This window comes from Plectropomus leopardus, chromosome 23 (genome assembly GCF_008729295.1).
Source record: "Plectropomus leopardus isolate mb chromosome 23, YSFRI_Pleo_2.0, whole genome shotgun sequence".
NCBI classification, from domain to species: Eukaryota; Metazoa; Chordata; class Actinopteri; order Perciformes; family Serranidae; genus Plectropomus; species Plectropomus leopardus.
In genome coordinates, this window is record NC_056485.1 from 14,906,096 (window position 1) to 14,921,798 (window position 15,703).

Here is a 15,703-nt window from a genome sequence, read left to right on the forward strand (position 1 = left end):
TTTTTTTTGTTATTGTGGCTCTTTCGAAGCGATGATCATGCCCACCTGTCTATCAGACTGTCTGTAGTACAAGAGGTTCTGAGTGTTACCTTCTAGGTGTCAGTGGTTATAAGGCAGAACGATATAAGATAGTCGTTATTGACCACAGCACAGCTATTCTCAGCTTTGACAGACTGGTCCTGTTGTGATTGTCTCTGTTTGACTTGTAAAACTGTAAAACATAATGAAGGTATGGTGGCACATCACTACTGTGATGGTATAAAATTGTGAAGAAAACGGTGGTACGGTTTAAATGAAAGATGGGAATCCACAATGCAAATCAATAAACTCGATCTTATTGATACAAAAATCTGATAAAAATCGTTCTTTTTCCCCCCACTTTCCTCCCTCCCTCCTCCAGATGTACATCGCACCTAAGGCAGCCATTTTTGAGTCAAAGCACCCTGAAGGCGAAGGGGCGGCCATGTTAAACAACATGCGGGTCTACGGCTCCATCTGTCTCCTCCTCATGTCCTTGTTGGTTTTTGTGGGAGTGAAGTACGTCAACAAACTGGCGTCCATCTTCTTGGCCTGCGTCATCGTCTCCATCGTTTCCATCTACATCGGAGCGCTGGTCTCCGCCTTCAAACCGCCACATTTCCCGTGAGTGTTGATTTAAATTGCACACTGACCCAGTCCTCTTAACTCTCACGGCTTTGACTGACTGATGGGCTTCCATCCACAGCGTGTGCATGCTGGGAAACAGAACTATCAGTGGCCATGAAATTGATGACAACCAGTGTGCGAAAACCGTCCTGCTGCCGATCAGAGAGCCGACGGAGAGAGCTGACAACAACTTCACAGCTGTTAATGGTGGGTGCCAGGGTTAGATAACTTTTGTTCCTATCTTAGTCACACAAACCTGTTGAGCTTTTTTTTGACACACTGTATGCCTCCCATCAGAAAACACCACTGTGGGGCCGACCTTTGACCCCAGCCCTGCCCCTGATCTGGTGGAGAAGACCACATATCTCTGGAACCATTTTTGCCAGGGCCCTGAACTCAACGCCTCCTGTGACGAATACTTCAGTTCCAACAATTTTTCCCAGATCGAAGGGATCCCGGGGCTGGCCAGTGGAATAATTTCAGGTACAGTTTGTGACAATAGGTGTTTGCTCATATAAACTTTGCCCGGAGAATCGGGTGCAGACATTGTGCAGAGTTGCCTTTACACATATGCTGCACATGACAGGAGATTATCCATGTCAGAAGTGTTCTCACCTGCTGGAAATAATGGTTTTGGCTCCTTGGTAGAGCATGCAGGACGTAGAACAAACTGCAACCAAGTCGCTGCTTTTATTTGAGATCGTACTGAAAACACACTCAAACAATGCCCAAATTATATATTTTTTCATGCATCTAGGTGCAGTGCTTCAACATTTTGTCATCTACTCGTGTGTGAATGTGTCTGTGGTCTTCCCAGCACATGATGATCAAGTACTAATAATAGGCATATAATCATAATGTGGTATATTATGGGATTGGCACTTATGAACTCTGCTCATAAAACTACAAAATGATAAATGCATAGTCATATTAACAAGCACATATTGAATATTCTCCTCATAGAGAACCTGTGGAGCTCCTACCCCAGCAAAGGGGATGTGGTGGAGAAAGGCTCCCTTAGCTCCTCTCATGATGCACATCCGGCCTCCACCCAGCAGCCTTATGTGTTTGCCGACATCACCACCTCCTTCACACTGCTGGTTGGCATCTTCTTCCCGTCTGTCACAGGTACAGCTTTTTCTTGCTCTTTCTATGACATGAAATCAGTCATGATGTTTAGGTTAAGTTCTTTTTTGAAGCTGGGTTTGAAAGGTACTTATGCATAATCGGTGTATTACATACACTAGATGGCGCTCATTACGGCCCCAATTTGGAGATGCAGACCGGAATACCAACATATAAGCAAAGCAACGTACTGCTGTGGATGGGGGCTGCAGCAAAATGTATTTTAGCCATCCAAAAAAATATAGATAAATGTCATTTAGAGCATTTTCACTGCTTCACTTTGCCTTTCTGACAATAGACTCCTTTTACAAAAACAGTCATTTTACCTCGCAGAACTCAACATTCGTGAATCCAAACTAACCCTTAAAGGACAAAAGTCACACAATAACACAAACTAAATGATCGACACAGAGGTAGACCAGCTGAAATCGCTGTCGGACAGGAAAATAAAGTGGTAAAAGTATTCTATATATAGCATACACTTTTTTAGATCTGACCTTTTCCTAAGTGGCTAAAATACCTTTTGCTGCAGCCTCAGGCCTCAGCAGTACAAAAACAGGGAGTGTGGTGACTACCATCTACTTTAGGTAATACACTGACTATGGACAAGTACATCATACAAACCCACCTCGAAAAAATGGGAACTATCCCATTCTAAAAATAGAAACATGGAGGAAATGTAGAAGAACACAGTAGGTGTGATATTGATTCTTGCTGTTTTAGGATCAGGTGCGTCATGTCTCTGTCATGACTCTTTTCCCATTAGGCATCTATTCTTGGATTTCTTTTTACTCACTCCATACCAAAAAAGCAAATTTCTGTCCAATTTGGTTTGATTTTCCTATTTTAAATAGGAATTATATTTTAAGTAGTTCATAGTACATCTTTCCACTGTGAAAATCAGGCCGGTAGTTTATTCATTTATTCATTTTTCTGCTGACAAACAAACTAACAGAGCCGAGGACATAGCCTCCTCAGCGGAGGTAACAAATAATTGCAGTGCAGTGTTTCCCCGAAGTTGACTGGTTTTGGGTTGACTGGGTTGGTTGAGGAGGGTCTGTCACGGGACCACTCCTTGCAGCTCCTATTACCAGCCAATAATGAAAACTAATAATTCGCTGTTCATTTTCTGTGTACTATATTCATCTATAGCTTATTTATTTATTTACCAAGTTCAGTCAGTCTGCCAGGAGGAGTATTTCCTCTCTGACAGCCAACTTGGATCAAAGCCTGTCATCCTGTGGTGATTCCTGTGCTGCTTGTCAGGGGATGCTCTTTTATATCCTCGCTGCTGATGCTAGTTTCATGTTGTGTGCGTCTAAAAAATGCAAATATTTTCGCCTGCTTTAGACGGTCGGACTCAGTGTCTCTACATTAGCTATTTACACATTGGCTTTTAGACAATCACTATTTGTCAGGTGACGTGTCGCTTGCAAAAGCCGCAGTGCTTTGCGCTACACTTAATCTAACGTGCAGAATCTCTCCTTTGCCTGCTCTACTCTCGGTCTGACTGTGGATGTGTGCGTACGTGCTTGTGTTATTAATCCCATCATTTGAAATTATTTTCTTCTTTTCCTTAGGAATCATGGCTGGTTCCAACCGGTCCGGAGATCTGAAAGACGCCCAGCGCTCCATCCCCATTGGAACCATTCTCGCCATCCTCACCACCTCCATCGTCTGTATCCGTTCATGATATATTTAAAAATCAATTTCCAGGCAGCGACTCAAAACACTGTTCCCAGATTTTGTCCCAGTGAGTGTGCAATGTTTAAAATGACCTGCACCTCAACAACAAGGTGCTGTTTTGATGGTGTGATACAAAGTTAGATCTAAGCAATAAGTTGTTTTTTTTCTTGCTTTTATCTTATCAAATAAAAAGAAAGGGGGTCTCCTATTTTTCCCCAACATACTTTGTGTATGTTGCTATGTAGTTATCTATTTCATTTCTTATGGCTTTCCACTTAAGCTTAATTAATTGCTCATTTTCTGTTATGTCTAAAAGGCACTTAAGATGCATTTAATGTGATGCCATTTGAACGATGAGTGTTGTTTTCCTGAGTGCTGTCCATCCAGATCTCAGCAGCGTTTTCTTGTTTGGAGCCTGCATTGACGGGGTGGTCCTCAGAGACAAGTCAGTACATCTGCTCTTTTATCTGACTGTATATATGGGTGCTATGTCCTGACATAGAGCAGTGATTTAATATTTTTGTCCACTGCCATAAAAGTTCTTGGTGTTTATGTAATTTTGCCTCCTGCAGGTTTGGAGATTCAGTCAAAGGGAATCTGGTGGTGGGGACTCTGGCGTGGCCGAGTCCCTGGGTCATCGTGATTGGCTCTTTCTTCTCAACATGCGGCGCAGGCCTCCAGTCGCTAACTGGCGCTCCCAGACTTCTGCAAGCCATCGCCAAGGACAACATCATCCCCTTCCTACGGGTTAGAGCTGCATTTTTAATTACAGGGACACGAAATTGACATCATAAGTGGTAAAACTGTCCCCTTAGCTAATGTTTGGCTCAGACTAAAGGAGTTTTGATCTGATTTATCCCCAGTTCACCCCTCCTGACAATAGAAGGAGAAATCTGGTCTGGGACCTTGTCAGTACTGATATTCAGTCCAGATTATTATATTGTTATATGACAGGTTTACAGATCCAATATCAAGCCCCCTGAACTGCTCACAGACTCATCACTGCCCTAAAATTTACGATTAGTAGGAGTTAACAGTGCAGTAAAGATCGGGACAGCACTCTGATCTTTACTTCATTGTTACTTCCATTAATAATTTAAAAGGTTTAATGGTGAGTGAGCATGCTGTGTTTCATTCCATTTTATTTTGAAGATATGTAGGAGTTAAAATATGGAAAATATGATTACATCAGTACGGAGCAACCGAGGATGTTACCAAGCACTCTAACCCTTTATGTTTGCCAGCATACTGCTGTTGACAGATATAACCCGTAGGGATTGTTTGGCAACATTTTACGCCTTTCATTCTTCTTTTTTTTTTGGATAATATTGGCTGTGTTCATGCATACGGCATTCATTTTGGCAAGATTGTGTATTTTTGTTTAACCTTGGAATTTCCAGCTCAGCTCCTACAATAAGTCTAAAATACACAGTGTAAACAAAATTGTTACATTCATACTGTTAAATGCAAAGAATGCGCCATTGAAACCCATTCAAACTTCAGTTTTTGATCCCACAGCCATCAAAACATCAAAATGTCACACACGCACTTTTTAAATTCCATAAGCTCTTAAAAATAAGTCATACAGGTGAGGAAATCCTATGCAACATAAGGCATGTTTCCTCTTTCCATTGAGTTTTATACATTTATTGAAACAGTTTTTGTATAATTTATTGAGATTTGGAGATGATTTTTTGCATGCTTAAGTAATGGAGCTCAATTTGTTTTGCTGCAATCAAATAGTTGTCTCTTTTTTCAGTTACCTTATAATAACAGTATACTAATTATTACAACAATCCATAGACGCTTTTTGCCCTGTACAGTTTGTGGGGATAAGACCTTTTCCAACATTTTTAAAAGCTATGTGACTAAATGGGAAGCACTCTGAATAAGAGGAAGAAAAAAGATTCATTGTGTTTTTGTCCCTTAAACTCTGTTACTTTTGTGTTTCTGCCAGGTGTTCGGCCACGGGAAGGCGAATGGGGAGCCCACCTGGGCCCTGCTGCTGACGGCCCTGATCGCCGAACTGGGGATTCTCATCGCCTCTCTGGACCTGGTGGCTCCCATCCTTACGATGTGAGACACAGGCTGCGTGTGTGTGTGTGTGTGTGTCACTATTGGAGCTTGTATTTATCTCCCACAGAGACTTCACTTTCAGCCCACTTTTCTTTCTTTAGGTTCTTCTTGATGTGTTATCTGTTTGTGAACCTCGCCTGTGGCCTCCAGACGCTCCTCAGGACACCCAATTGGAGGCCGCGCTTTTCCTATTACCACTGGTACTACCACACACACACACACACACACACACACACACACACACACACATAGAAACAAACACTAATCTGTGCCTCTGGTGTGTTCAGGACCTTGTCGTTTTTGGGGATGACTATCTGCCTGGCGCTCATGTTCATATCGTCCTGGTACTACGCAATCATTGCCATGGTGATAGCCGGCATGATCTACAAGTACATAGAGTACCACGGGTATGTTGCCATGGAGATGTGTTTCCCCCCCACATGATTGTACATGTACAGCATGGTCAAGAGCATTGTGTGTATCAGTGTGTATTTTCGAAGTATGTGTGTGTTTATTAACAGTGTGACTCACCCCATGGTTTTGTTGTGGGTGTGTGTCAGGGGAGGGCGTAATAAAAACAGTACGCAGCATGCGGTACATACATGTGTCCGTGTGTGTGTGTGTTTATCAGAGCGGAGAAAGAGTGGGGGGATGGGATCCGCGGTCTTTCGCTGAGCGCTGCCCGATATGCCCTCCTGAGGTTGGAAGAGGGACCACCGCACACCAAGAACTGGAGGTACAGAACTGAAGCTCGATTTTTCACAACTCTTCATCACATTCACTGTAACTGCGCTGCCATTATAAACCTCAGCGTACACGCCATTCATAATACACAGCTGCTTTACAGCACCAATCCTAGATACTAGGGGTCGATGATACTACAACATAAAACTTTGTTTGAATGCCTTTCGCAAATGAAAATTTAAATAATAAAATTTATAAATAAAAATAGCTCCCTGGGGTTTTACAAAGTCAAAGTTGCTGACACCTATTAATACTTTTTAGCTGTGATCATTAACATAAAATGCCAATACAGACAATTAGTATAATGCCAAATATCGGTCCAGATAATCGGCCTGACCGATAATCTGTCGACCCCTGCTATATACACAATCAGTGGGTCCCTTTGTGTCTTGTAAGCTAAAATTCCCTCAAAAATAAAAAATAACTAAATAATAAAAGTCATTGTTCACATAATCCTGAGTTTCTACATATTTACAATATCCTGCTGCTGTTGATTCTTAAATTCTACATCCTTTAACACACTCGTCTCCTCGCCCGCTCTCTTTCAGGCCGCAGGTGCTGGTCTTACTAAAACTGGACGAGGACGCCCACGTCAAGTCTCCTCGCCTGCTGACGTTTGCCAGCCAGCTGAAGGCGGGAAAGGGCCTGACCATCGTCGGCACGGTCGTATCCGGCAACTTCCTTCAGAGCTACGGAGAGGCCCTCGCCGCCGAACAGGTGGGAAGATCTATCTTGGCAGCGTCTCTGTGATCGAGGGGTTTCATGTGAAGCTTTGTTAGTCTGTAGAGCGGGTTACCTTCAGATGACGGGAAGTTTTGCCAAATTCCTCCTATTTCAGACTCTGAAGCACCTGATGGATAAGGAGCGTGTGAAGGGCTTCTGTCAATGTATCGTGGCTCAGAAGCCACGTGAGGGGATCAGCCACATGATCCAGTCCAGCGGCCTGGGAGGAATGAAGCCCAACACGGTGGTGATGGGCTGGCCTCACGCCTGGAGGCAAAGCGAGGACCCACAGTCCTGGAAGACCTTCATCAGTAAGTCCAAGAAGATGGTAAAATGTTCTCAACTGTCCACCTACAATGTCTTTTCTTCCTCTCTCTAACACAGCCTGAACAGATTCATCCTGTCTCATTACACACACTCTTACACTCACAGCTCCACACACATTAACTCCCTTTCCGTGACCCTTAACCCAATCCACCTTTCCTATTTTTTAAATTTTTCTTTTTCTTGTTCGTTTTCTTGTTCTTTTTGTTTGTTCTTCAGATTTGTACTTCTGTTCTTAAAGCTTAAATCCCACTACTATAGTTATTTATTATTATTATAATTTTCTAAGTTTTATTCCATTAGTGTGAAATGACGTATAATTTATGTAGATGCATCATTAAAAAAACACAAGATTGAGAATATGATCGTATGAGCTGTTGAAACAGAAATAAAAACTAAGATAAAAAAAGAATCTTATTTCCTGATGGCATAGTTTTTTGTATCAGAGTTAGCAGGCTAACAGCGCCCCCTCTCTTCCTTCCAGACACAGTACGGGTGACAACAGCAGCCCACTTGGCCCTGCTGGTGCCCAAAAACATCTCTCTGTTCCCCAGTAACAGCGAGCCCTGCACAGAGGGCTACATAGATGTCTGGTGGATCGTCCACGATGGAGGGATGCTGATGCTGCTGCCCTTCCTGCTGCGCCAACACAAGGTAGGAGCATGTTGTTCTGTGTCGTTAGAAGTTAAATTAAAGTCTTTCCTATATTGACAATCATGCTGCATTATCTGAATGTCTTCTCCTCCTCAGGTGTGGCGCAAATGTGGGATGCGAATCTTCACAGTGGCCCAAATGGAGGATAACTCCATCCAGATGAAGAAGGATCTGGCAACCTTCCTTTATCACCTACGTATTGAGGCTGAGGTGGAAGTGGTTGAAATGGTATGTTTTTCACAACACAAGGGTTCAGGACTTTTTCATTAATAAGAATTTTGTAAAATCTTGATTATTTTTTCCATGCTGTCATGATTTTATTTGATTTTTTATGCCTCCCCACCAGCAAAAGACATAGCCAGAGGCACTAAGTTCTTGGGATGTCTGTCTGTCCCATTTTTGTGAACGCAATAGGCCTTGAGGGAATTCCTTTGACTTTGGCACAAACACCCACTGGACTCAAAGATTAACTGATTAGATTTTGGTCATCATATGTCAAAATTTAAGCACAATGTGACCAACTTTTTCTCATTTTAATGAACATGATATCTTAGGAGCTGCTTGAGGTAAGAAAATTTGACACAAACGTCCATTTGGACCTAAAATTTCGCACAAACGTCCACTCGGACTCAACCATAAACTGATTAGAATATCGTGGGTTGGAGGTCAGTGTAACTGACCTTTCATGCGTCTCATTCTTGAGACTGATATTCCAAGGAGGTCTGGAGGGAATTTCCTCAAATTTGGCACAAACATCCACTTAGACTCATCAATGAACTGATTAGAATTTGTTAGAATCCACATGCCAGTTTTGACAACATTTCACACAAATGCCTAATATAATAAAATGAAGTGATGACATTTTATATCCAAAATCTCAAAGGTCAGTGTCACTGTGACATAATAACTTACAACACAATAAACTTTTCTGACCATTACTCAACGTTAGAACTTAGGACCAGAAGAGGAGACATGTTGTCAGATATTGAATTGATGACACTAATCTTAAAAAAAGTGCTGATTTTAGAGACCACCTGTGCTGCTGGGGAGAAGATGTGTGTGTGAAGCAGCAGTGAAATACTTCTTTAATGTCTCACGATGTCTCTCTCTCGTCTCATCTCAGCATGACAGTGACATCAGTGCGTACACCTATGAAAGGACCCTGATGATGGAGCAGAGGTCTCAGATGCTCAGACAGATGCGACTGTCTAAATCAGACCGGGAAAAAGAGGTAAGCTCAGGCCAAGTGCGCACGGACGCTAATTCTGTTGTGCATGAAGAAAAAGATCACTGACTGGTCACCATCATTAGTTTGATGTTTCATGATTGTTATTCCTAGCAGTGGATTAAAAGTTTTACCGAATGATTTATCAGCAGTATTTGGGTCATTATTAACATCAGTTGTAGACAAGCCAATGCGAGACTAGCCATGACCTACTCGTCTGATCTGTCTGTGATTGTCGTGCATCATTTTATCAGGGAAATCCTGGTAGCGGCAGCAGTAGGCCAGAGGCAGGTGGAGCTACAAGGTCTCAGGTGAGGACAGTGGTTCCAACCAGCTGTGAGGTCATGAGTTTAATCAAACTGAAAAGTTATAAGCAAATTGGCTTGACTTATTTCAGAAACACAGGAAGAGGGCACAAATATTAGCAAGAAATTAGTCAAATGTCCAAAGAACATTACTAGACAATATCCAAGAGAATGAGAAAAAAACAAACGTACAAAAAATAAAATAAAATAAGCGAATGACCCCAAGAAAGGGCTTTCCCCCTTTTACTTATAATTTGAATATAATTAGAGTTTTCTGGACATTTTCCCTCATTTTGGATCATATCTTATAATCTTCCTTTGCTAATTTTTTGATTTTTTTTTTCTTTTTAATTTTTGAAGTTTTCGGGACATTTCCTGCCCAGTTACTCATCGTGTTGTTTTTCCTGTATTTTTAAAGAAATCAAACCAATTTTCTAAATACTAGTAAAATGCAGTACAAAAAAAGATGCTGATCAAGGTGTTTTAAGGGTTAAAATGAAAAAAAAAAAAACCTCAGTATCTTCTTGTAAAGTAGTTTAGAAAAAGTGACCATGTTATGGAAATCCCAAACATTATTATTGTCTCAGATGAAATTACACAAATAACATTTTAAATGTCATTTAAAAAAAAACCAGAAACAGAATACAGAAATTGGCCAAAAGTACTACATATTTAGTTTATGTCAGTTAAATCCAGGTGTTTTACACCCAAGAGGAACACAAAAAGCTATCTTTTTTTAATAATCAATAGTTGGATCAGCGTCTCCCCTCCAGCTTTATTATTAAAGTTGGTGTTCATCTCTTTTCTCACTGGGGTCGTCAGCGGGTTCGCTGGAGTTTTGATGATGTAAGTTTACTGGTTAAACAGTAGTAAAGACAGCAGCAGTATTTAATGATGTAGAGCAGTTTAGACGTAGTGAACTTTTGGACACATTGTTAAACCCAGTTCAGACCAAAGTTTCCCAATGAGACAAGTTGAAACTTGCAACTACTTGCAGTTGGCAGCTCTGCAACGTTCTGAAACCTGCTGGTGTACTTCTGTGTGACTACACGAGACGGTGTATCATCTCCACTGCAACGACTCTCTGTATTTCTGTTCTAACTTCTGGCTTTTCAGGCTTTTTTGGTAACTGGATATAATGTGTAGTGTCTTAAAGTCTGATTGAAGATAGTGACAGTTAGACACTTGAAACCGTTGCATTCCTTGAAGGTTCAGGTGCTATTTTCATCAGACAGAAACAAGAATTACAAAGCACTAATTGATCTTTTCCTCCATCCAAAACTCTGTCAATTTGACGGACTTGACTTGAACTTTTCTCTGCAACCTTCTAAAACTTCTTGTCCCAAATCTTTGGTCTGAACTAGGCTTTAAAGCGAAGACTTTTTTAATCCCACGATTTTAGATCAGTGAATACCCTCAATCCCTCAGATAAAGACAACAGCGTCAGTGTGTTTTCGTGCAGCCTTAAACATCAGTATGCCAATGATAATACACCAATAAATGCACATTTAGTGGCTTATTGGCATAGTGAATTGGTGAAAAGTGTCTGAATTTTGACTAAACAAAATGAGAATTAATTTATTTTACATTTCAATGTTATTTTCAAATGTAAAAGTTTTAAAATGTTCTTTATCTGAAGGATTCATTTAAGAGTTTGTCCAATAATAAAGTTTGTGGATCTGGGTCAAATGTGCTTTTATTATTACTCTTCTCTCTGGACTTTAAAAAAGGGGCAGTAAAGATGTTTGCTGTCATTTCACCTCCTGCGCTGCTCTTTTCATCACTCACCTCTGAGTTTCCAATGCCATTTGACTCAGGTCTTTTCAGGAGCACTAATGTTGTCCCCTGTAGTCGTCCTCCAGTGCTTCGGATAGAGTAGACGCAGCCTGTCTTTTGCATTAGCAAGTTAGGTGACCCTGTGTTGTCTGTAGGTGTATCTTTCTCCCAGGTACTGGAGTACTGGAGTCCACACCTCAAACACGTCCAAAGGAAACAGAGACAGACAGGTACAAAGAGAAAGAGAGAGACGGTGGGGAAGGCAGAGCAGATGTGTAGAAGAACGAGGAAGCAAATAAAGTAGAATTAAAGTCGAGACAAGATGAGAGCGAATGTGTTTGTGTCCAAACCAGGCGCAGCTGGTGAAAGACCGTAACTCCATGCTGCGGCTGACGAGCATCGGATCAGACGATGACGATGACACCGACGGCGGGGAGCGGGAGAGGGCTACGAGCGCTGGCGGAGGCAGCACCGAGCATCATCGGCGAGTTCAGATGACCTGGACCAAAGAGAAAACGTCGCAGTACAGAGCCACACACTCTGGCTGCTCCACGCCGGAGGGCTTCAGAGACATGCTCAGCATCAGGCCGTGAGCGCAGATAACACGATTTCTCTTTGCAGCGTAGCACATTTACCGCATGAAACCAGTGTAATTTCTTTGGGGGGGAAACATAGTGAAACCAACTTGGAAAAAATGTCAAGAAATTTGTAAAAGGCAACAAGAAAATGTCCTGAAATTTTATTTTCAAATAGGAGGTTATTAGAAAATGATCAAAAAAAGAAAATTTTCCAGAAAACTATAGTTTTAATTAGAATTTACATATATACATACATTTTTCAACACTTTTTGGGGTAATTTTCTGTTTTTGTTTAATTGCTTTTTTGGCTTATTTTTATGTAATTTTCTAACAATTTTGTGACTAATTTCTAGCTGTTTTTTGGGACATGTATTTTTTTAAGATGCTCATCGCCTTCCTGCCATGTTTCGAAAGAATTCCAACCAATGTGCTCAGGTTTTAAAGGGTTAAACAGTCTGTTGAGTGCATCTCGTTTTCCCTCAGGGACCACTCCAACGTCAGGCGGATGCACACCGCCGTCAAGCTCAACGAGGTCATCGTCAACAAGTCCCATGCTGCCCGGCTCGTCCCCCACAACATGCCGGGACCGCCGAGGAACCCGGACGGAGACGAGAACTGTATCCTTAAACACTGAGGCTTACATTCTTTAATAAGTACATGATTTCCGTATTTCAGTCATCCTTAACCTGCTGACCAGACATGGAGTTCCTCGAGGTCCTAACAGAGGGACTGGAGCGCGTCCTGTTGGTCAGAGGTGGAGGAAGTGAAGTCATCACCATCTACTCCTGATTGGACAAAACAGAGGAAGCTGGCGTTAAAGACGCAGCCAGTTGCGCAGAAGTGAGCGAAGGGAGACGATGGGGGGCCTGTGTGTCCTGGGGGCGGGGGGGGGGGCGTGGGCCCCAAAAGGAGAGACTGTCATTGGCTGCAGCGCCAGTCGTCACGCCCAACACCCCCCGACACACCCCCGTCAGCCCTTTTACTTTCATCTTTCAGGGTTTCCATTCCACTTATGTCAAGCTACAGAAATGCCAACACAATACCACGAACGAGCAAAAAAAAAAGAGTGTGATCAGCTGTGTGTGTCTCTGTGTGTGTCTGTGTGTCTGTGTGTGTGTGTGAGAAAGTCATCCACCTGAGGGAGGGTTGGTTTGTTGGAGAAGGGGACCAGTGTTGTTTTCGGTGTGTCCGGGCTGGTGGACCAGCGAATGAGAGGAAATATCAAATGTAGAGCGCGAGAGGCTGTGAAGCGTCCCAGAAACGGAGCAGTCGTTCCACTGACGAGACTCAGGGTTGCTTTTTGTACAGAATGTATTTTGGAAGCGAATGTGAGTGATCTGAGAAAAGGCTGAATGTCTGAGTGTTTTTTTGTTTTGTGGTTGTTTTTTTTTTTTCCTCCTTGTGAAGTTTATTACAGTACTGTATAAAACAGGAAACGTAACACTGCGCCACAGGAAGTGAGGAGCCTCTAGTTTTAAACCTGCTTACTGGTTTATTTAAGGAAAATCAGTGTGCGTCTGTGCTGTCTCCTTACTTGAAAATGTTACATTTTAGGAGATATAGGGGAAAATGGTCATCGTTTAATTGCATATCAATAGCGGCCTCCTTTTGTTCGATATCCACTAGAGAGACTGACTTATCTTTTAATTCTTGTATTGGTCTGAACTTGCTGCTTTTTCTAAGAATCTTCTCTCCTGTGTGGAGGCCCATTTTTGCCAGGAAAAATAAATGAAATTTTAATTGGGATTTAAATTGAAACTGCTCAAATTTTTCATTTACTATTTTTCAAAAACAACTTATTGTTGACTTCTCAAAATTATGAAATGAAGTCATTATCCCACTAAGGCCACATCATTAATTTCAAAGATTTTAAAAGTCTAAATTTTGACTTCCTAAATAAAAAAAAACTGAAGATAAAAAATGAAAATAATGACTTAAGGCAAAAATGATTAGATAAAGAAATCTGTTTTTACCTCATAAGTATTATAAGTCATACTTTTGAGGTAAATCAAATGTTTGATTTACTCAAGTCAAAATTATGACTCTAATTTCTTAAAATAAAAAGCCTCTTTTTTTAATTAAACAGCTAATTTGAAATTTTAAAAATTATTCTATGATGAAAAGTCACATTTGACATTGAAAAGCATTTTTTTTTAACAAAGTCAAATTTAAGATTAAAAGATAAATTCAAGATTTTAAAATAGCATTTTTTAGATAATGCAAATTAGATAAAATTTGTTTATTTTATTTATTTATTAAAAAATCGAATTTTTTTAGATTAAAACCATAATTTTTAAATAAAAAGTTTAAAAAAAGAATAAATCCCAACAACCCTAAAAAACAAATTCCTGAGATATTAAGAATTAATATTTATTGCATGTTTCTGACTCGGTCACTCTTTTTTTTTTTTTTTTTTTTTTTCTTGGTAAAAATGGGCTTCTATATACCTGCTACTCCACAGTCTCATGAAAACAAATTTACAGATTTACTGACACATACAGTATATTTATCTGCAAAACAGTTGAACACCAGCAGTGTGCTCTGATATTACAGGAGTCAACAGTGAGATGGAAATGGCAATCTATTTATATCAAGAGGGGAGGGAGATGTTTTTCTGCTCCACATTTATGGATTTGTGACGTCAGCCAAGATCCCAGGAAACCAAAATTAAACCAACTCTACAGTAACTGTGGGAGGTCTTCTCTGTGTCATGCTGGAAACTGGCTGTGTCATGTTGGTGTGTCCGGATAAATGATGGCAGTGTAGAGTGTGAAAAAGTGAGACTGGACTTTATGGTTGTTGACACACTGGACCATCGTGGAGAGGATCACTGCACTGCATGCTGTCAAAATCTCACTGTCACTTGGTGAGAAGTGTGTGTGTGTGTATGTATGTGTGTGAGTGATAGATGTCTGTTATGGTGTTTTCCACTCCCTCTTATGAGAATATTTGGCTGCACTGTGTAGTTTGAGCTTGTGCCCTGAAACTCCACTTCACCATCACCTGAACTAAACCTGCTGACATCCTGCTCTGTTTTTGTGTGTGTGCGTCTGTGTGTGTGTGTGTGTGTGTGTGTGTGTGTGTGTGTGTGTGTGTGTGTGTGTGTGTGTGTGTGTGAGAACATGAGCTTGTTGCTAAAGTAAGGAACTGTAAACTGGAGGGGTTTGATTCCACTCTAATGCTTTTTCTTTTTTACAGTGTTATCGTGCAGGGATTCTTTTATGTTCATTGTTATTTCCTAAACTTTTTTTTTCTTGCTTGTACATAAAGACGAAAAAAAAAAATCCCAAGTTTTATCTTTTTTTAATTACATTAATATAAAAAAAGGAATCATAAAAAACTTTGCTTGAAAAAATACAGGAAGAAATAAAGCAATTTTGAAAGAAATGTTATAAAATTTGTGATTGTTCTGTTTTTAAAAAATTCTATATATATATATGAAGGATAACCTTGCTGATTATATTTGTCTACTTAATTCTATATATTAATAATTTATAAAATGTAAAAGTATTTTGAGGTAAAATTAAAAATGATGACTTACTTAGGCAAAAATCATTAGATAAAGAAATGTATTTTTTATCTCTTATTTTAAGTCACACCTATGAGGCAAATCAAATTTTTGATTTACATGAATGGACATTTTTTTTAAGGTAGAAAAGTGAAATTTAGATTCAAACAGCAATTTTTAAGATTGAGAGGTCATTTTAAAAAAAGAAAAAGAAAAGAAAATTAGAGATTTCAAAAGCATTTTTTTTCAATGAGATACATTTTTGAGATAATGTTAATTAGATTTATTAGAAGAGAATTAATGAGCCGCCTTTTATTCTGGAATGCCAACGTGA

General features: G+C 40.4%; 1 protein-coding gene across 2 annotated transcripts in view; it reads left to right on the forward strand.

The window, feature by feature from the left end:
* LOC121961835 (solute carrier family 12 member 6-like) overlaps window positions 1-13,931 on the forward strand; it is a 29,634-nt gene extending 15,703 nt beyond the window's left edge. The window contains exons 8-27 of one of the 2 annotated variants that reach the window (XM_042511873.1): window positions 401-642; window positions 725-852; window positions 943-1,128; window positions 1,609-1,773; window positions 3,351-3,449; window positions 3,844-3,901; window positions 4,029-4,203; window positions 5,414-5,532; window positions 5,634-5,732; window positions 5,820-5,939; window positions 6,164-6,268; window positions 6,825-6,993; window positions 7,115-7,310; window positions 7,808-7,977; window positions 8,074-8,205; window positions 9,101-9,208; window positions 9,457-9,513; window positions 11,637-11,872; window positions 12,345-12,478; window positions 12,559-13,931. In XM_042511873.1, coding sequence (XP_042367807.1) covers window positions 401-642; window positions 725-852; window positions 943-1,128; window positions 1,609-1,773; window positions 3,351-3,449; window positions 3,844-3,901; window positions 4,029-4,203; window positions 5,414-5,532; window positions 5,634-5,732; window positions 5,820-5,939; window positions 6,164-6,268; window positions 6,825-6,993; window positions 7,115-7,310; window positions 7,808-7,977; window positions 8,074-8,205; window positions 9,101-9,208; window positions 9,457-9,513; window positions 11,637-11,872; window positions 12,345-12,478; window positions 12,559-12,650 — 2,790 coding nt within the window. In that variant the 3' untranslated portion in view covers window positions 12,651-13,931. The remainder of the gene's footprint in view (window positions 1-400; window positions 643-724; window positions 853-942; window positions 1,129-1,608; window positions 1,774-3,350; window positions 3,450-3,843; window positions 3,902-4,028; window positions 4,204-5,413; window positions 5,533-5,633; window positions 5,733-5,819; window positions 5,940-6,163; window positions 6,269-6,824; window positions 6,994-7,114; window positions 7,311-7,807; window positions 7,978-8,073; window positions 8,206-9,100; window positions 9,209-9,456; window positions 9,514-11,636; window positions 11,873-12,344; window positions 12,479-12,558) is intronic. The other variant, XM_042511874.1, reaches the window with a different exon arrangement.
* The last annotated feature ends 1,772 nt before the right edge of the window (window positions 13,932-15,703 follow it).